The following is a 16,509-nucleotide window of genomic DNA, read 5'->3' on the forward strand; positions in this document are numbered from 1 at the left end:
CTTTCGGTCTGGGTGCATCCCCTGTGGGGAGCATACTCAGAACTTGAACATGCACTTAGAAAATCTACTATCATCAGACATTTCACAAAATCCTTAAGGTCTTGGTTTTCAGCACTATGTTGACCATCTGTGGGGTGTCAGTACATTAACCAGTGCATATGGGGCATCGGTGGCATGTATTCCCTTTACAATAAACAAAAGCTCACATCCAATCTATTTCTCATACTGCAGGCTCATTCTAAAGAAATGTTAAGCACAATATGTCAGGCTATTTTTGCTCTCTTTGGTCAGCGCCAAACATTTTTCAAGTGGTGATTGCACGCCTGCCCCATTGCTGCCCATGGGTGGCTCCTATTTAACATATTTTCTGTGAAGAAAACCTATATATTACCCCGGAGAGCCCCTTCGGCGTGACTAACTGTAGAAACACACGTGCTTCGGAAATGCTGACCTCGGCTACTGGACAAGTGGCAGGCCAGCATCTCCATCATTTCTGGCAAACTACATAGACTTCATACTTCATCTCTCCACACTTGAGTCCTGACACAGATCTTGCACCACCATGGTGGCTAGCCATTTGGTTGCCCTCAATTGATGTGCTAGGTAGAGATATCAACTTAAAAACAAGATTAAGGACACCGGCTGAGCCTCCACCCTTTATTTATGCAGTGAAAACCCACCTTCTATTTCTGCTTCTTCAATCTCTCTGCAGGCCCCACAATAATCCCTTCGACTTTTGCTGGTGTCGGTTAAGTGGTTGGAAACTTTTAGGGCATTTCATAAATTAAACCCAATAGCTCCATATTCTGGAGTGCTGGTTAATCCCTCACACATCTTGTGTTGCTTCCTTGAGATTTCCACCCCGAATATACAGCCTTGCAAGTTTAATTTCCCCTCCTTTCCTCTAACTACTTTTCAAGTTCTATGTCTGATGGGCTTCTACAAAGAGCTATGCTTCTTTTCCATTACTTTTGGGAAGTAGCTGAAAATAGCATAGAAAAAGCCAGGGACAATTAGAATGGAAATCCAATTACCTTTCAATGAGTGAAGAGGTCAGGGATAGGATAAAAAGATGGATGAAACTGAGAGGCTGGGTTTATAGGCCAATTTTTTAAATCTGCAAAACAGGGACTTTTGAAGTGAAAAAAAACAGGAATCCTGATGACTTTTTGGGTGACATGCAGAGGCCGGGGAAGATTTAGAGGAGCACAAAAAAAATATATTATTTCTAGCTCCAACACTAGGGAATTATCTTTTGAAAACACTGGCTGCTTCTACCCACGCAAAGCACATTTTATTCAATGCTGGGCCATTACTCACAAAACGAGCTGGTGATTTCATGGTCTGCTCAACACCTTCAGTGAAATATAATGCTGCAAAATGTCAAACCTCCCGGTTAAAAGCTAAGTGATTTGTAGGGCTGGTGAGTCACTATTCTTCCAGCAAATCAAATCTGAACGCAGATCTATGTTTAAAATGAAGTCTAGAATCTGAGTTTTATAACAGATTCCATTTAAAATTATTCTCACATACCCAGGCCCTTGTCCCTTAGAGAGCACCAAAGTAAGCCATCTTTTCACATCACTTGTTAGGCAGAAGTTATATTCATGTCGCTTGCTTAAAACTCATCAGCATCTGCTCAAAATCTCAGCAACTTTCTAAAATGGTATACTTGAAATGTACGACTAGGCAGATGTTTTAACCGCACTCCACACTTACTGTGATTTTTCTACTATTACATCGGAACTTTCAACTCTTTAATCACAACAGACATGGAGGTATAAATACAGGCACGCAGGTACACTAGGGGAACACTGCAAACTAACATAATCCTTTGGTTGCTAATGTAAAGATTTCAGGAGGGTTGGTGTATTATTAACAGTCTCCACATTTTATAGTAGAACGGATGCCATTGCTGGTAACTTTCTCGTCATGAAATTGTAATGAGAGCTTGATTTCATGTATAACTCTAGGATGTAGGAAACGTAAGAAGTGATCATTTATACCCTTCTATATTGCCTTTAAGCAAGTCATCATACGCACATGTGCGTACACACACTAACACACACACATGTATAGATATATACATTGATATATTTACACATCTTTTAATCTTGGAAGAATGAAATTGGTAATTAACTTCGACAACAATCAAATTGGCGACCCATAAGCTGCACTGATGCCACAACCTGTGCCACCACACAAACCGGCAAACCAGAACACACATGCAGGTGAACCATAATTTACCCTGATGGTATACCTTGTGCAAGGACACACACAGGAGGCCAGGCGTTCGTGGTGCTACAACTTGTGCAATCATATATCCAGGTGACCCAAAATGTACTGATGCTATAACTGGCACAATCACACAAAGAGGTGACCAAGAACGTACAAACAGGAGACCAAGAAGTTACTGATGCTACAGCTTGTGGCATCACACAAACAGGGGACCAAGAACGTGCAAGCGGTTGACCCGAGTTATTGGTGCTACAGCTTGTGGCACCACACAAACAGGGGACTAAGAACACATAAGCGGGCGACCCAGGTCAGAGATGCTACAGCTTGTGGCACCACACAAACAGGGGACCAAGAACACATAAGCGGGCGACCCAGGTCAGAGATGCTACAGCTTGTGGCACCACACAAACAGGGGACCAAGAACACATAAGCGGGCGACCCAGGTCAGAGATGCTACAGCTTGTGGCATCACACAAACAGGGGACCAAGAACGCATAACCAGGCACCCCAGAAGTAACTGGTGCTACAACTTGTGCAATCACACAATATGAGACACAGATCTTAAGCTGATGCAACAACATATGCAACCGCACAAACAGCTGACTCAACAGTCAAGTGATGCAGTGAGGAGCACCTTTGAAGACGAGATTTTTGCGGACAAACTGTATTGTTTACCAATTAAATATTGAGACGCCTCTTCGCTACGGGCATGTATTTACCTGCTGCACTGGAGTGTATCTAACCGTGTGGGAATAGTCATAGTTGTCAATAATCTCGAAGTCTTTCACCGCATCTCCATCAGATGGGCCGCTGAAGTTTACATTCACTGGGGCCTTACCAGCACCTTTGGTGTAGACGGTGAAATGGGTCGGCTTCCCGTTTTCGACGCCTGGGGTGAGACACAAAGCAAAGCGCGTCAAAACATAGCATGCAAGAAATTGGTGGTCTGTTCAATCCGTACAATCAGGTACCAGAAAAGTGAACGTGCTGTCCATGACTTAAAAACGCATAGCAAGCGCATCTCATAAAGACTGCAATATGTCCATAAATAGTCTTTCGGCTCCCGATGCACTTATCCTTCACTATGTGTCCACAAGAAACAGAATCCAAGCAGTGCTCTGTTGCAGCATGTACTGCACGGATGTACCTGTTCCAAAACAATGTTTTTTCATCAAAACAGTGAGACAAGATCTTACCGGTTTTGCTCAGTCCAGGCCCTTCAGCTTTCACCTTGCTGGCGTCGTGAGAAGGGTCCACCTTGACCCGGAACGGGCTGGATGGAATTTCCTGTATTACAAAAACATTGTTTCAGTCTGCCATTCTGGGAAGAGGTTCAAAATGTACCTGCAAGCATCTATTTTAAGGCTGCGATGAAGTATCATGTTTCGTACTCGTCTACCTCACCGCGTTATTAAAAGCAGCTTGGTATAATTTGCCAAACGCCTACAGGGATTCATGATCATATTAAATAAATGCGTTCACCCTTAAAAATTATAGTTGTGTAACACAGCTCTCTAAAGTTGACAAGATTCATCTGTGAATAGTTTATCCAATCAAATTAGCTTATTTCAAATCTGGTATCTGTAATCACTGCTTAATTTGTGCAGATGGTTACAAGTGCTGATTATCAGTACTCAGTTTGGGATGTGGGAATGTTTTCTCACTATCTAGCTTTGTTCCGGAACAAGAGAGAGAAAAACATAAAAGGGAGGGGAAAAAAGAGGGGAAAAAAGAGGAAGAAAAAGATAGGAAACACATAGAAACACATAGAAAGCAGTGATGAAAAAGAACAGTCATGAGTGAAATAAAAAGACAGGAAGTGAAGGGTGATAGAACAATTAATATTAGATGGAATCAAAACTAAATAGCCTTGGTATTTTGCAACTGTATTATTCAGTAGGGGCAGTGGCGACCTGTTAAGAACAAGCATTTGAAATGCAATAGGTCTCGCATTTATGAGAGTTAGAACTATCGGCACTGTAAATGGCAATGTCTTTTATCGATGTGTTTTGGTTAGAGGTGTAGTGGACATATTACAGGTGCCACAGCAACCCTCCCAGGCCTGCGCTGCAGGAGAGAGGCAACAACAAGGCCACTATCTTGGGAGTGTTTTTGCCTCATTCCTACAGACTGGCTGTGATACCCTAGAGATGCAACCCTCTCTAGTGTTATATATAGCACCAAACAAGCCACAAAGAGGCACCTTTGTGGCATTTAATCAGGAGAATGAGGGGGTGAAAAGGAGTTGGGAACAAAGAAAAGGGTGCAGCCATATATTTCTCTTTGTTGAACTTTTAAAGGAAAGATTCATCTACATTACAATACTGTCCAAACATTAACTGTACACAAAGAGAATAACAGAATAGGCAGCTTAACTGAACAGGAGGCTTCAAATGTGTGCAGGTTGGTGAAAAAGAGCTTCAGTAGTAGATGGGACGACAGGATAGGTTCCAAAGGTGCAACATCTGTGACCTTGGGTCAGTGTTTTAAATGAAATACAGACCAGCTGGTTCTCTGGAATTCATTTAAAGCACTGCCTTAGTGCATATATTTGTGCACTGATTGATGATTTTGAAGTCAGAATTAGCTCTGTTGGGGTGGCTACTCAAAATTTTAAGTCTTGGCCTTGCCATCTGGACCACTCAGAGTAGAGTCGGAAGCCTGGGTTTGGATGATAGAGTGTCTTTTTGCCTAGACCAGTGGTGCCCAGTGAGGCTCCTACAGGGCCGGTTCATTGGCACTTTTTCAGTCTATGAAAAGGATTCTAATATATGTTTGTTTGGGCATCCGAGGTAGGTCCAGAACAATGTCAGAGTTTCTTGATACCTACAAAAGATAAATTAAGTAGAAATAATTTATAATGGAACTTATTTACACAGTATTTACCCCGCAAGCCTGGCATGGATCCTGCCTGTTTGTTGTCTTATACAAAAAAAAGACTTTTGTCACGACAACACACTTGGGTTACATAAGTACAAGCAGTAACAGGTCCTGATGGCCACAGTTTGTGAAACAACAGTACTCCTGTTTAAAACATCTCCTGCCCATGGAGTCTTTACTGTTACTGTCCAAGATTGACTTTGAGATGTAGTCCTTGAGGTGTGTACCCAAATAATCAAACATGTATATTTCTACAGACACAGGGAGGCGTGGTGAAGCACTGAGAGAAACACCAGTAGAAGCAGGAGTGAGAAAAGGGCCACTTGATAGGGTCAGAAAGATATTTTCTTAACATTTATTTTCCACGTTCTTAGTAACCAAGGCAATCAGAAATAATGCATAGAGTTTACATCAAATGATGCATGGGAACTCAGTGGATTATTTACATGAAGCCTGGGGCAGGAAGAGAGAAGAGCAGGTTAAACATTACTGGACTGTGACAAAAGATGCATGGATCATTGTACACAGTAGTCCAGAGGGGTGACGGGGAAGCACTCTGCGCCTGTGAAAGCTTCGGTGGTGGGTATTCGAAGCGGTGCCTCTTCAAACAGGAAGCAGTGCTAGCACTGTTTTAGACAGCGCCTCTGGAAGTGCCATCTGCAGGGTCACAGTAGCTGTGAGGGGACTATCATCAAAGCCATGACACCACTGAATTCTGAGGGGAGGATGTGATGGAGTTTGCTCCTCTTTTGTGCCCTATGACATGCTGCTCCTCTCACTGTGGCACCCTGGTGTTAGCTTCCTTGGACTACATGGTTAGGAAAATGGCTGCCTCTCCTAACTGAACTCTATTTGAAGAGGCCCAATTTACATCCAAAGCCTGGACGTTTTTTGGTACCAAGATTGAGGCCGTGAAGTGCTTGGGTCTAGAGTCACAACTTCTTTTCCACCATTTTGGAGACACCACCTCTCGCCATCTTTTTACCTAGAACTAACCTATGTGCTTGGTTGGCGACTCTCCTGAGGTTATCAACAGCATGTGCTATTAGCGTTGTAAAGCAAAAAAAACGCAGCGCGATCGCGCTTTGTAAAATGCAGCCCAATCGCGCTGCATGGAAAATAAACAGATAAAGTAGTCCGGACTCCAGGCTGAAAACATCGAGCCTCGTATGTTTTTGGTACTTTACCGGTGCTGTGTAGGTGGGCTAAACACCGGAAAAGGCATGACGTATGCATGCCTTTCACAAATGAAAGCAAGCGGATTTTAGAAGGCAAGCCCACAAATCAATGTAAGTGACTGACATGGCATGGGCGTGGTTTGAAGCCCAAAGAGAGATTACAGAATGGACGGAGCACTGTGTGCTCACCCACAAAAAGAAGTGACAAAGAGGCATAACTGACCACTGGAAAGCAAGAATTTTTAAACAACACTGAAACGAACAAATGAAATGGCTTTAAACCCAAAGAAGTCGGCATACTAAAAGTATATAAGCGGCCCTAAGTTTATGCTCGACCTAAAATCGTTGGGCCTATACACTTAATTATTCATTTATTTACACTGTTTTAAGGCTAGAATGGAAAGAAAGAACGTAGACTGGACAGGCTACTCATACATGGACCTGGGTAACCGGAGGAGACTGGGTCACATTTATCATGCAGAATAAGTATTTTAAGTAAAAAATGTTACTTCACAACCAACATACTGATATTACAAACCTGGCCTGCAAATAGCACTTTAATCGTGTAGCGTCCGGCACCTGGTGGCATGTACTTCACGGTGAAAGTGTCATTGGCATTGGGGATGATGTCAAATTCTATATCTTCCTCGTGATCGCTTATGACACGTGCTTCACACTTGATACCAACACTCACATCCCCTGAGAAGAAAACAAACCATGAATAAATGGCTCAGCAGGGTCGGTGAAAACGACAAATGTTTGCAATTCTTAAGACGCAGCAGGAGAGAAAAGCGCATAAATGTGTAGGCTGAAAATGTGGAATTCAATCTCTGATTTGTTTTACATTTTGCAGAATTTTTATGAGTGTGCTGCTGAATACAAAGATGGACTCCGCATCTTTAAAACCAGGGCCGGCCAGGACTTTTATTCCAGCAGGCATTTCCCGAGTGGGCTGGAGCCCTTGGGCGCCAGTTCTGAAATTCCAGAGTCGCCGCTGTGGTCTCTGTTACTTTCCCCGGCTCCCGAAGGTTACATGCAGCAGGCAAGGGGAGCCTCTGTGAGACAGAGAGAAATAGAGGGAGGCGAGGGGTAGGTAAGGAGAAACATATCATAATGGGAGAAGAGACAGCGGGAGGGGGGAAGAGAGAGGGAGAGGAAAGAGACAGCTTACGCTAGGTGACAGAGGGTTGCTGATTTGAGCTTTTTTCCAGGGCTGCTTTTTGAACCCCAGCGGCCTATTTAAAACACCAATGCCCTGAAAAGTAGCGCGAAGAATGCACATCCGTTTAAGGCACAAGTGAGGTAAATTAGTCTTAGGAAAAGAAAAACTGAAATCAATATATGTAAAAATTAAAAATATGTTCAGTTATGTAGCAGGTGGATGGGAAAGCTTAAATAATCTCTTATAGTCAGGAGGATGGTGAAATAGGGTACCCCAACGTCACACGATAATGAGAGTGTAGTTGGTGGAACAGGGCAGGCTCAGTGCATGTTTTCCCTGAGGCAGGGGATACTTCACAGGAAGACAGTCACTCTGCTCAGACAGGCGCAGGTGGGGTCCTGCAGACACGGTTAGTGTTAGCGGGGCTGGTGGTTCTTGGCGCTGCCATCACAACCTGGCTGTGCTCACAGTTCTGTGCGCGCACCGTCTGCGCAGTGACCGTTCACACGGCTGGCTGTGCACTTTACTTTCTCAGCGAGCAGTTAGTTATTCATTCAGCTAGATGTTTAACAGAGCGGTGCACTTCGCCACACGGCTACTTCCGAGCGCTGTTCAGTCTGCGGAAGTCTGTGAATGCGGCGACGATGGAGCCCGATCATCACGAGGCCGCTGAACTCGATCTGATGACGCTCAGTCTCCGCCAACACTTCCGAGATCTAGTCAATTTATAGTCTAAATGGGCCTGGGGTTATGACGTTCCTTCAGAGCAGATTCTTGGGTTCTGCGTTTGACATTTCCGTACATATTCTAGCCCCCTTTCTGAACTCGGGGGGAGTGGGCTGGGCTGTTCGTTCATAGACAGACCACGACACACTTCACTTTAATACCTCGTTCTAGATCTCTACGATGGGAGTATTTCGTCTCACTTTCTGGGGTGCGTACAGTCAAGGAGTAGAACTGTCTTCACTTATTCCAAACCGTCGTAGTCACCAGAGAACCTCTTCCCCTGACAGCTTTGTTAAACTACCATGGTTGGACTTGGCCAGGGGATGTTACCTTTTGTGCGACGGATCTTTATTCCGGCTGTGACTACTTCAGCAAACGCGTTCCCTTCCCGATTTAAGACCAGGTGGGAGAGGGAGGCAGAGTGTGTGGGAACAACAGTCAAGGTGAGAGTGAGACAGAGCGAAACAGAGAGAAGGAGAGCAAAACAAAAAGCTGGCTGTGAAGTACACACTTTAAGCCTCACACATTCACAATCTTTCAGACACTAATTTCATATTGTTAATTCGAAATGAACAGATTCACATTGGGCTGTGCCCAAAAACAAATCAGTCTAAAAATACTGTAATTATTGGCAGGAACAGTCATAGGTTTCAATTTACTGTAAATAATATGCCTTGAAATATAAGAGGTGCTTTTGTTTACCTTCTCCTGCCTCTGTGCAATCAACTGTGAAATGAGTGGGCTCATTGGCTTTCAACCCTGTCCTCTCCACCCCTGGTCCAAAGACTTTAACCAGGTGAGGGTGACTTCCTTGTCCAATGTTGACCTATTCGGAGACAAACAGGTTTAATTTGTGAATTTTGCCGACAAACCAATGTTCCTGCATACTAAACCCTCTAGGTTCCGTAATAGTGGCTCAAACAAAGTTATGTCTGCCTAAAGTTGTGCCATGCTTCATATCCCGAGAGATGAATTTGGAGTGCCCATTGGAGTAACTAGAATAATGGGGCATTGAAAGAAATCCTCACACACGAGACTCGGCACAGGGTTACAAATCTTGCTGCCTATGCAAATGTTCCGAAATGTTAGACTATTTTATCAACAGATGTCTTACCCACTGATGGTACAAACTCTTTCCAGGAAGAGGTCAGTGGACCCTAACTTCCGTGGACCCTAACTGCCTATCTTTCTGTTCATTAGCCCCAGGGCACGAGCATGCTGAGATCATACAATTTTGCTATTATCAGCAATGTTATGAGCAGAACGTGATTTTCAGAAGTGCATTAGTATCCAGGGCGCCCAGGTTTGCTTCTGCACTGCATGGATGCTGCAGTGTGTGGGGAAGGAGTGTTGCGGGAATCAATTTTCAGTGTATCTCTGCTATACAAGTGTAATCTGAAACCCCACCCTCCGTCGCCCTCCTTCTGAGATTCTTTCTTTGCAAGGCCTGGTCTCGACTGTGGTTCAGAATCAAGGTCATGAGCAAGGAAATACTGACAGGCAGCTTGTCGCTCGCTGTCCACCACAAGATGAGGATCCACATAAGGCAGGGTAGGTGTCTCACTAGAGGCTATCTGGTCTCAGTTCATCGGCTTGGATTTTTTTACACTATTGGCACTGTGATTGTGAATCCAAAGCAGCACACGTCTCAATCTTTTTCTAGTATGAAGGAATATAGACTCAGTCTTTCTCTGGTGCTTCTAGCGCTCCACTAAGAAAACTCCAATGGCCCTATACCCTAATTGAGGATATGCTGCCCTCTGATGTGTATGCTTAGAGGCCTGGAATGTACACAATTCAGATTAAAATGCTATTATAAGATGCTGGAGCTCCACTCTGTGAAAATCTGTTCTGCACAAAGTGCTAAAAACACCTTCTCAGCACTACCTAAATGGCAAGCCTACCCACCTCTGAATACTGCAAGGACAAATCATACTTTTCTTTAAACTCTCAAGCAACCATTTATCTATCAACCAACCATTTATATAACAATCAACCATTTCGAAAAAAGTTCCATAATCAACCATAAAACCTTTTTTTTACGTAACATTTTAGAGTCAATTTTCAGCACAGCATGACTGCTTAACAATCAACCAAGGCATATTTATTTTAAAAAGTTCCATAGTCAACTAGAAAAAATACTCTCTACATAATGTTTTAGATTCAATTTCTAGCACAGTTCTTCAAGACCACCTGTTTGTCTAGTCTAATACACAATGTAGGAAGGGTGGGTACCTCCTGGGAAGATGCTCTGTGGTGTAATGGTGCCTAACGAAATAAGAGGATGAACCACTGTTCAATGATTAAGACATCCAGAGTTTTGATACCTGCAACAACAGACTACATTACTTCCACACTCTGCTATGTAACTCCCTGCCAAGAAGTTGACCTGAGGAGTAACTTCAGCATAATGAGCCACAGCCGTCCCTCTGATCTAGAGATGAGGTCCAGCAAAATGAGCCTCCTGCATGTAGGTAGCCTAGATGAATCAGTCACCTGCTCCACTGTAAGTGTGAGATGATTGTTAGTCCACAGGAAGAATTCTAAAACAACCAAGCTACTTGAAATCTAATCACCCGGGTTCACTGTAATCTGAGCAGAGCTCCTTTTGGTCGGCACCAGCAGGTTCCAGAGGTTAAAGACTTGATTGACAAAGCATTTTTTTGGATTACATTAAGTGATGTTCTTGATGACCTGTAATAACCATCCCCTCTTTTCGTATTCAAACATGTTTACACACGAATATACCTGGAGATGCCTAAAGCATCTTTGAAAAGCCCAAGTGCACCTGCAGTTCACAAAGAACTGGTGAACTGCATTTTCTTGAAGTTGTTTCAGGCATCTCCACACACAACATCAGTGCACCAAGGTCCCTACATGCTGAGACAGCGGGCAGGATAAAAAACACTACATCTGGAGGGAGAGGTAAGTTGGGCATCCCTGGGAGCATTTTCCAAGCAATGTTACCCCAGTCATACTGTAGTTCAAGTTGTGGCCACAAGATGCCTCTTCAAAGTTATTAGTAGGAACTGAGAGCAATAAATGACCCGTGGTTATCCTTTGAGAAGGGAGAGTACAATGGTACCTACTCTAAATGGACTGTTGGGCACATTGACGCCTCCCCAAGCAACAGCAATGGTATGTTTCATTGGCTTGGCAGGATTATAAGAACATGCATAGGTTCCATCCATCTTGCTCTTCATTTGAACCGCAACTGGGTTTCCCTCCACATCCTGAAAGCAGAACCACAAAAGATAAAGGATACATGGAGTGGAAATTGAGGTTGTAAATACACAAGGTGACAGAAGCAATCAATATGTGACAGTGAAACAGAGTGTGGTACTAACGCCCCACTTAAAAAGTAAGTTACTGTAAGTTCAAATCATTCCCCAATGATAACAAACTTACAACTTCCTCCTAGTGGTAAACTTAATTCAATCTCCCTATTTGTAATTTTTTTAGATAAAACAGACACACCGTACACCTTTACATGAAATGAAGACCACCACTGTCACCCAGAGACCAAAGTGTAGGGTAGGGTGCACCCTATGACACAGAGACGGGCGACATTAGATGTGGTGTCTCTGGGCACAGATTACCTCCAGACCTTTTTTTATTATTAGTAATAACCTCAGGGAACAAACTAGGTAGCCCCAAAGTGGAAAGGAAACAAAAACCCCATTCTGGAAGGGGGGTATTTCTTTTGGACATAACATCCACTTCCACTTTTTTCCTAATATTTCCTGCTTCATACAGTTTTTATTTCGCATCAGGCTATTTAACTTGAACACTTTATGAAACCAAAGGGACATATTTTTACAATTTGAGTTGCAATCGGAGTGAAACGAGTGTTGATGAACAGTTATTCCTAAGTAACGTTTCTGGTAGTGCCAAAATCACCCTCCTTACGTTCGCCTGTGAGCTTAAGCATATATTGCTCTGAATCAAGTTAGTGTGTATATACTGCTTGCATAGTGAAGCCAGTCTTTCAATATGACAGCTAACAGGTTTTTATTTTATTTTGAGGGAAAGAATATACTTCATGGACTGTAAAGAAGCTAAATGTAATTTCTATAGAACCCAAGAGAGTTTCAAAAGTGGAAACCACATGCTGCCCAGAACAGTAATGTATTGTACAAATTCTACTTCAACAATCTTTCCAGAGACGAACCATAGAATAGAAAGTATACAGCTTTCCAACAAGCTTTGAAGTATGGTTTATGACTTTGAATGACTGGTTTCATTTATAAAGAGTGCAGTGTCTCGAAAAGGGAATCTTGGCATTCAATGAGACAGAGCCAAGCTCACCACAGAACTTAAACTACAATAAAAAGGAAAAATATTGTTACAATGAATTCATGCAAGCAGCAATTCGAATTAAAGAGCTTGAGTATGAAGGGATCCAGCAAACGGAGGAGTGTATAACTTTACCTAGAAACAGGCATAAGTGAAGTAGCAAATGGAGAAATCTCCAATGCCAAATAGATACCTCAAAATAAAAGACGGGCTAGCACTAAAAATTAAAGTAACTCAGACATGAAACAAGGAAGCCAAAACACTAAACTCCGAGAAATTGAGCAATTAGATATCCAATAATAACCAGGGTCCTCCACCAAACCACTGTCTGTTTAAATCAGGGTCCATTCGATCCTGGCCAATTGTCTCTTTAACTTAAGGCTGTCCTCTGTTACACTGTCTCACAGATGAGTCGGTTCAGACGTCATTTGATTCTATCCACACCAGAGCCACATACTTGAAGTTGGGCTCTGTTTATAAATTCATCTCTGTGGCAAAGAAAATGGTTCAATGTCTTACCTGTGCATATATCTTCAAAGGAGCTTGCTCAGCATCCGCAGGGTCCACAAAAAATTCAGCCGGATTAATGACAATGCAGCCAGTTTTCTCCAGTCCTGGACCATAGGCTTTTACCTGTTCAGTAACAATAAGGAAAGTTAGACGCTATTCTGCCTTGTGAACTAGTTCTTGCTACTTTGTCAATGTGAGCATCAGATCAAACTTGTTGCGTAAGCATCACAAAAGAGCAAGCACCCATTCTTCCTGACATGAACAAGACTTCAAAAATTACCTTGGAGGAAACTCTTAATGGTTCCCTATATTCAAAAACTAACAAATAACCTTAATCGAAAATTGGATGGGTTGAAAACTATTAAAGTTCAGGACATACCTGTGTGCTCATTGGAAACTCCCAGTAACTTGTCCAGTCATGTCTTATAGCATGCCTTACCCTGATATAAAATTATAGTTCAATGCACTGAATATCCTTTGTGAAGCGGGGACGTACCGTTGCTCCAATGATGTAAGTTATTTTTCTTGCGAAATATGGGGATGTTCACCATTGAAAGGTGTATTCTGGAGTTTGAGATTGTGAGATATGGAAAAGCTTTCAGGAAAACAGTAGAGAGGCACAGCTAAAACTTTGTTCATTCCCTTGGTGCCAAGAGAAGGTGCCTGGCACGTGTGATGACTTCTAGCACAGAGTGAGTAGTTCTTATTAAGCAGAGTTAACAGATGGAGTGCAGGGGCAATTAAGATATTAATTCTTCCTAAAATGAATACCCAGATCCCGGCCAATTGTCTAATGTGATAGCCCACACCACTGTGTGCATAATAAAGCCATTACAGCATGATAAATTTCGGTTCAAGTGACGAAAGGTGTCACCAAAAGCAAAGTTCATTATTATATGTATTTGTTGTCTTTTTAGGAGGCATGCCCTAATGATCAACTATGTCCCATATCCCATCTTAGACCCCATGTGTTATAAAAATGAACAAACAAAAAACCTCATTATTAATGTAGTTACCAGTCCATTGCACACAAAGAAATAGGAAGACTAGTAATCCAGAATAAAGTTACTCATGTCGTGAGAATACTCAGTGTGGAGTGCAATTTCCAGCAGGACTAGTGAACACAAAATGGTTACTGTATAACTTAATACTAACATAAATCAATGAGGAGAAATGAACTTTCAGTGTTTATGAAAGATATGTCCAACCTCATATAAACAAAACATATTAAATGATAGTGCAAAATAGATGATGGAGATGGTTGTCTTGCCTTTTCAGAGTGACAGTCTTTCATCGCTGGTTGGATAAACGCCATGAAAGGACTGTCTTTGATGTCTTCGTCATCACACATGACATGGACAGCATATTCACCCTGCTCTTTCGGCCAATATTTCACATTACAAGAGCCATCATTCTGGTCTTCACATTCTATTTTCGCTTGAGAGGGGCCTTCGATCGCAAATCCTAAAAATAACACAGTTATATGAGCATGTGAAAAAGTGTAGGTTTTTATTAACACAGGATTTTCTCAATTTGTGAACAATTAGCATTTTGGGAATGCACTCTTGCCCCATTGAAAAATCTGTGCTCGCAGGCATAAAAGGTGTGTGCCAGACTCGAATTTCAGGGTGTCCTTTATCAACAGAGACCTACGTGGGGATATGTATTCAGCACTTAGCATGAGAGCAGCACCAGGATTGGTCTGAGGAGCTTGGTCTGACGATCAGACAGTGCATGGGAGTCTGTGCAGTTTCTCCAGCCCGGCCGGTTTGGGGAAACCTAGGTGCGCATGCCAGCCTGGCTGGCTGAAAACGGCATTCAAACTAACATGCACACTTACGTGCACTCCACTTCACTCCTCCTCCCCCCTCACATGGTCCAGCCCAGCCCCTCCCTGCACATGCTGGCTCAGTCAGCAGCTGAAAAATAAAACGTTAATGAAATATTGTTTTATTTTTTAGCTGCTGGCTCTTAGCCAGTGGAGTGATGCTTCTTAGCCACTGCAGAGGATCTGACCCTGTATGTACCTGGGGAACCTCTTATTTCCATTTGTTAGCTCTGAACTGATGCAACAGTGGATAGCACAATGCAGGTAGGGCAGAATTGTACCCTCCCAGCATTCATGCCTTGCAGTGGCGGCAGGTGCAATATGAAGATGGTGGGGTAGAAAAAATAAGATGAAATTCTCTGTGAGAGCAGGCAGAACAAGGGACCCCCAACTCCAAGAAGAAGAATTCAGAGAGGGGGATGGGGGTGGTTTCTTCTAGGAACAGTTCTACTGTGAGACCAAGTTTCGAGAAAGTAATATATTCACGTCCCGGGACAGGAAACAAGCAGTAGTACATCCATTAAAAAAGGCTGCTTAGGTGCAGATTGTAAATATTATAAGAAAAGATCCATAAAAACAACTTCAAGAAGAGCTGATAAACACAGCGATATATAAAAAAACTCTATTGCAAAAATATGAACAAAGACATAAAGCTTGCACTAGTTCACTACTGTCTAGGAAGTAAAAACGCTATTTCTACAACTTCTGAACCTGGGGAATACTCTAGTTTCCAACCTCGTGCACAATGATGTTAGATGTGCTGAGCACAAGGAGGGAAGAGAGCAAGGGACAGAATTGGCCAATCCCTGCATGACTTCACAGACTGACCGTGTTCTGACCACAGGAGCAGAGGCCTAATGGTGTGTCCTAGGCCATCCAGACACTACTCCCTTGCTGTTATGTTGCAGCTTGAGAACAGTGCCAGGAATGACCCGGGGAGGCAAACCTAATGCTTACTAGGAATCTGGAAGGCTGCAGCTGTAGTGTCCCTGGCTCACTAATTGAGCAGATGGGGAGACACATTTAGAGCGCATGTCAGGCTGGCCGACATGCGCACTTGGAAGTGAGTGTCGCAACCCAGTTGAGCAGCCCTGATGAGCTGGCAATCATTTTTAAGCCCCGCCCTCAAGCTCTGACCTCCACACAGCCATATGTACAAGTCTGTGTAAACAATGACTATAAATTTCCATTATTCTGCCTGCAAGATGAAGGAACTCATTGTTCTTTCCCAACACATATAGTACATGAATAAATGGCCTGGAAATTGTGTTAATTTTCTCAAATGTTAACAAACATTTTTGAGACAAGGAGCGCTGTATAACACACTGCTAACCCAAAGGTGCCAAAAGAGGACTCTAGTTAATATTCAATGGACACCAATAGGTGGATTCTACGGTAAGGCAATCATGGGATGGCACAGAGAACTGTACAACACAAAACAATTTGAAAAAACAAGATACAGGCCTGCAGTGTAGTCATATGTACCAAGACACATAAAACCAGGCAAGCAGGACATGACAATAGCAACACCTAAAGACTCACCAAGCTTATTCAGTCATCTGTGTGGATGACGAAGCATCATACTATCTCATTACAAAGCATTTTTTCTGAGGCAGATTGTGTCATTCGTGTGGCACAAAGCTGCTTACAGAATGCTCCGTTGTCAATTTATAAATAAGAAGCATCTTCTA

At 42.9% G+C, this 16,509-nt stretch overlaps 1 protein-coding gene across 4 annotated transcripts in view; it reads right to left on the reverse strand.

Annotated features, from left to right (window-relative positions):
• Positions 1 to 16,509, reverse strand: part of FLNB (filamin B) — a 455,875-nt gene that overhangs the window by 186,177 nt on the left and 253,189 nt on the right. For all 4 annotated transcript variants that reach the window (XM_069206567.1, XM_069206566.1, XM_069206565.1 and 1 more), the window contains exons 12-18: positions 14,261 to 14,454; positions 13,000 to 13,113; positions 11,274 to 11,417; positions 8,887 to 9,010; positions 6,835 to 6,995; positions 3,435 to 3,525; positions 2,958 to 3,127 (exon numbers count right to left, since the gene is read on the reverse strand). In XM_069206567.1, coding sequence (XP_069062668.1) covers positions 2,958 to 3,127; positions 3,435 to 3,525; positions 6,835 to 6,995; positions 8,887 to 9,010; positions 11,274 to 11,417; positions 13,000 to 13,113; positions 14,261 to 14,454 — 998 coding nt within the window. The remainder of the gene's footprint in view (positions 1 to 2,957; positions 3,128 to 3,434; positions 3,526 to 6,834; positions 6,996 to 8,886; positions 9,011 to 11,273; positions 11,418 to 12,999; positions 13,114 to 14,260; positions 14,455 to 16,509) is intronic.

Source organism: Pleurodeles waltl, chromosome 9, assembly GCF_031143425.1.
Source record: "Pleurodeles waltl isolate 20211129_DDA chromosome 9, aPleWal1.hap1.20221129, whole genome shotgun sequence".
Lineage (NCBI taxonomy): Eukaryota > Metazoa > Chordata > Amphibia > Caudata > Salamandridae > Pleurodeles > Pleurodeles waltl.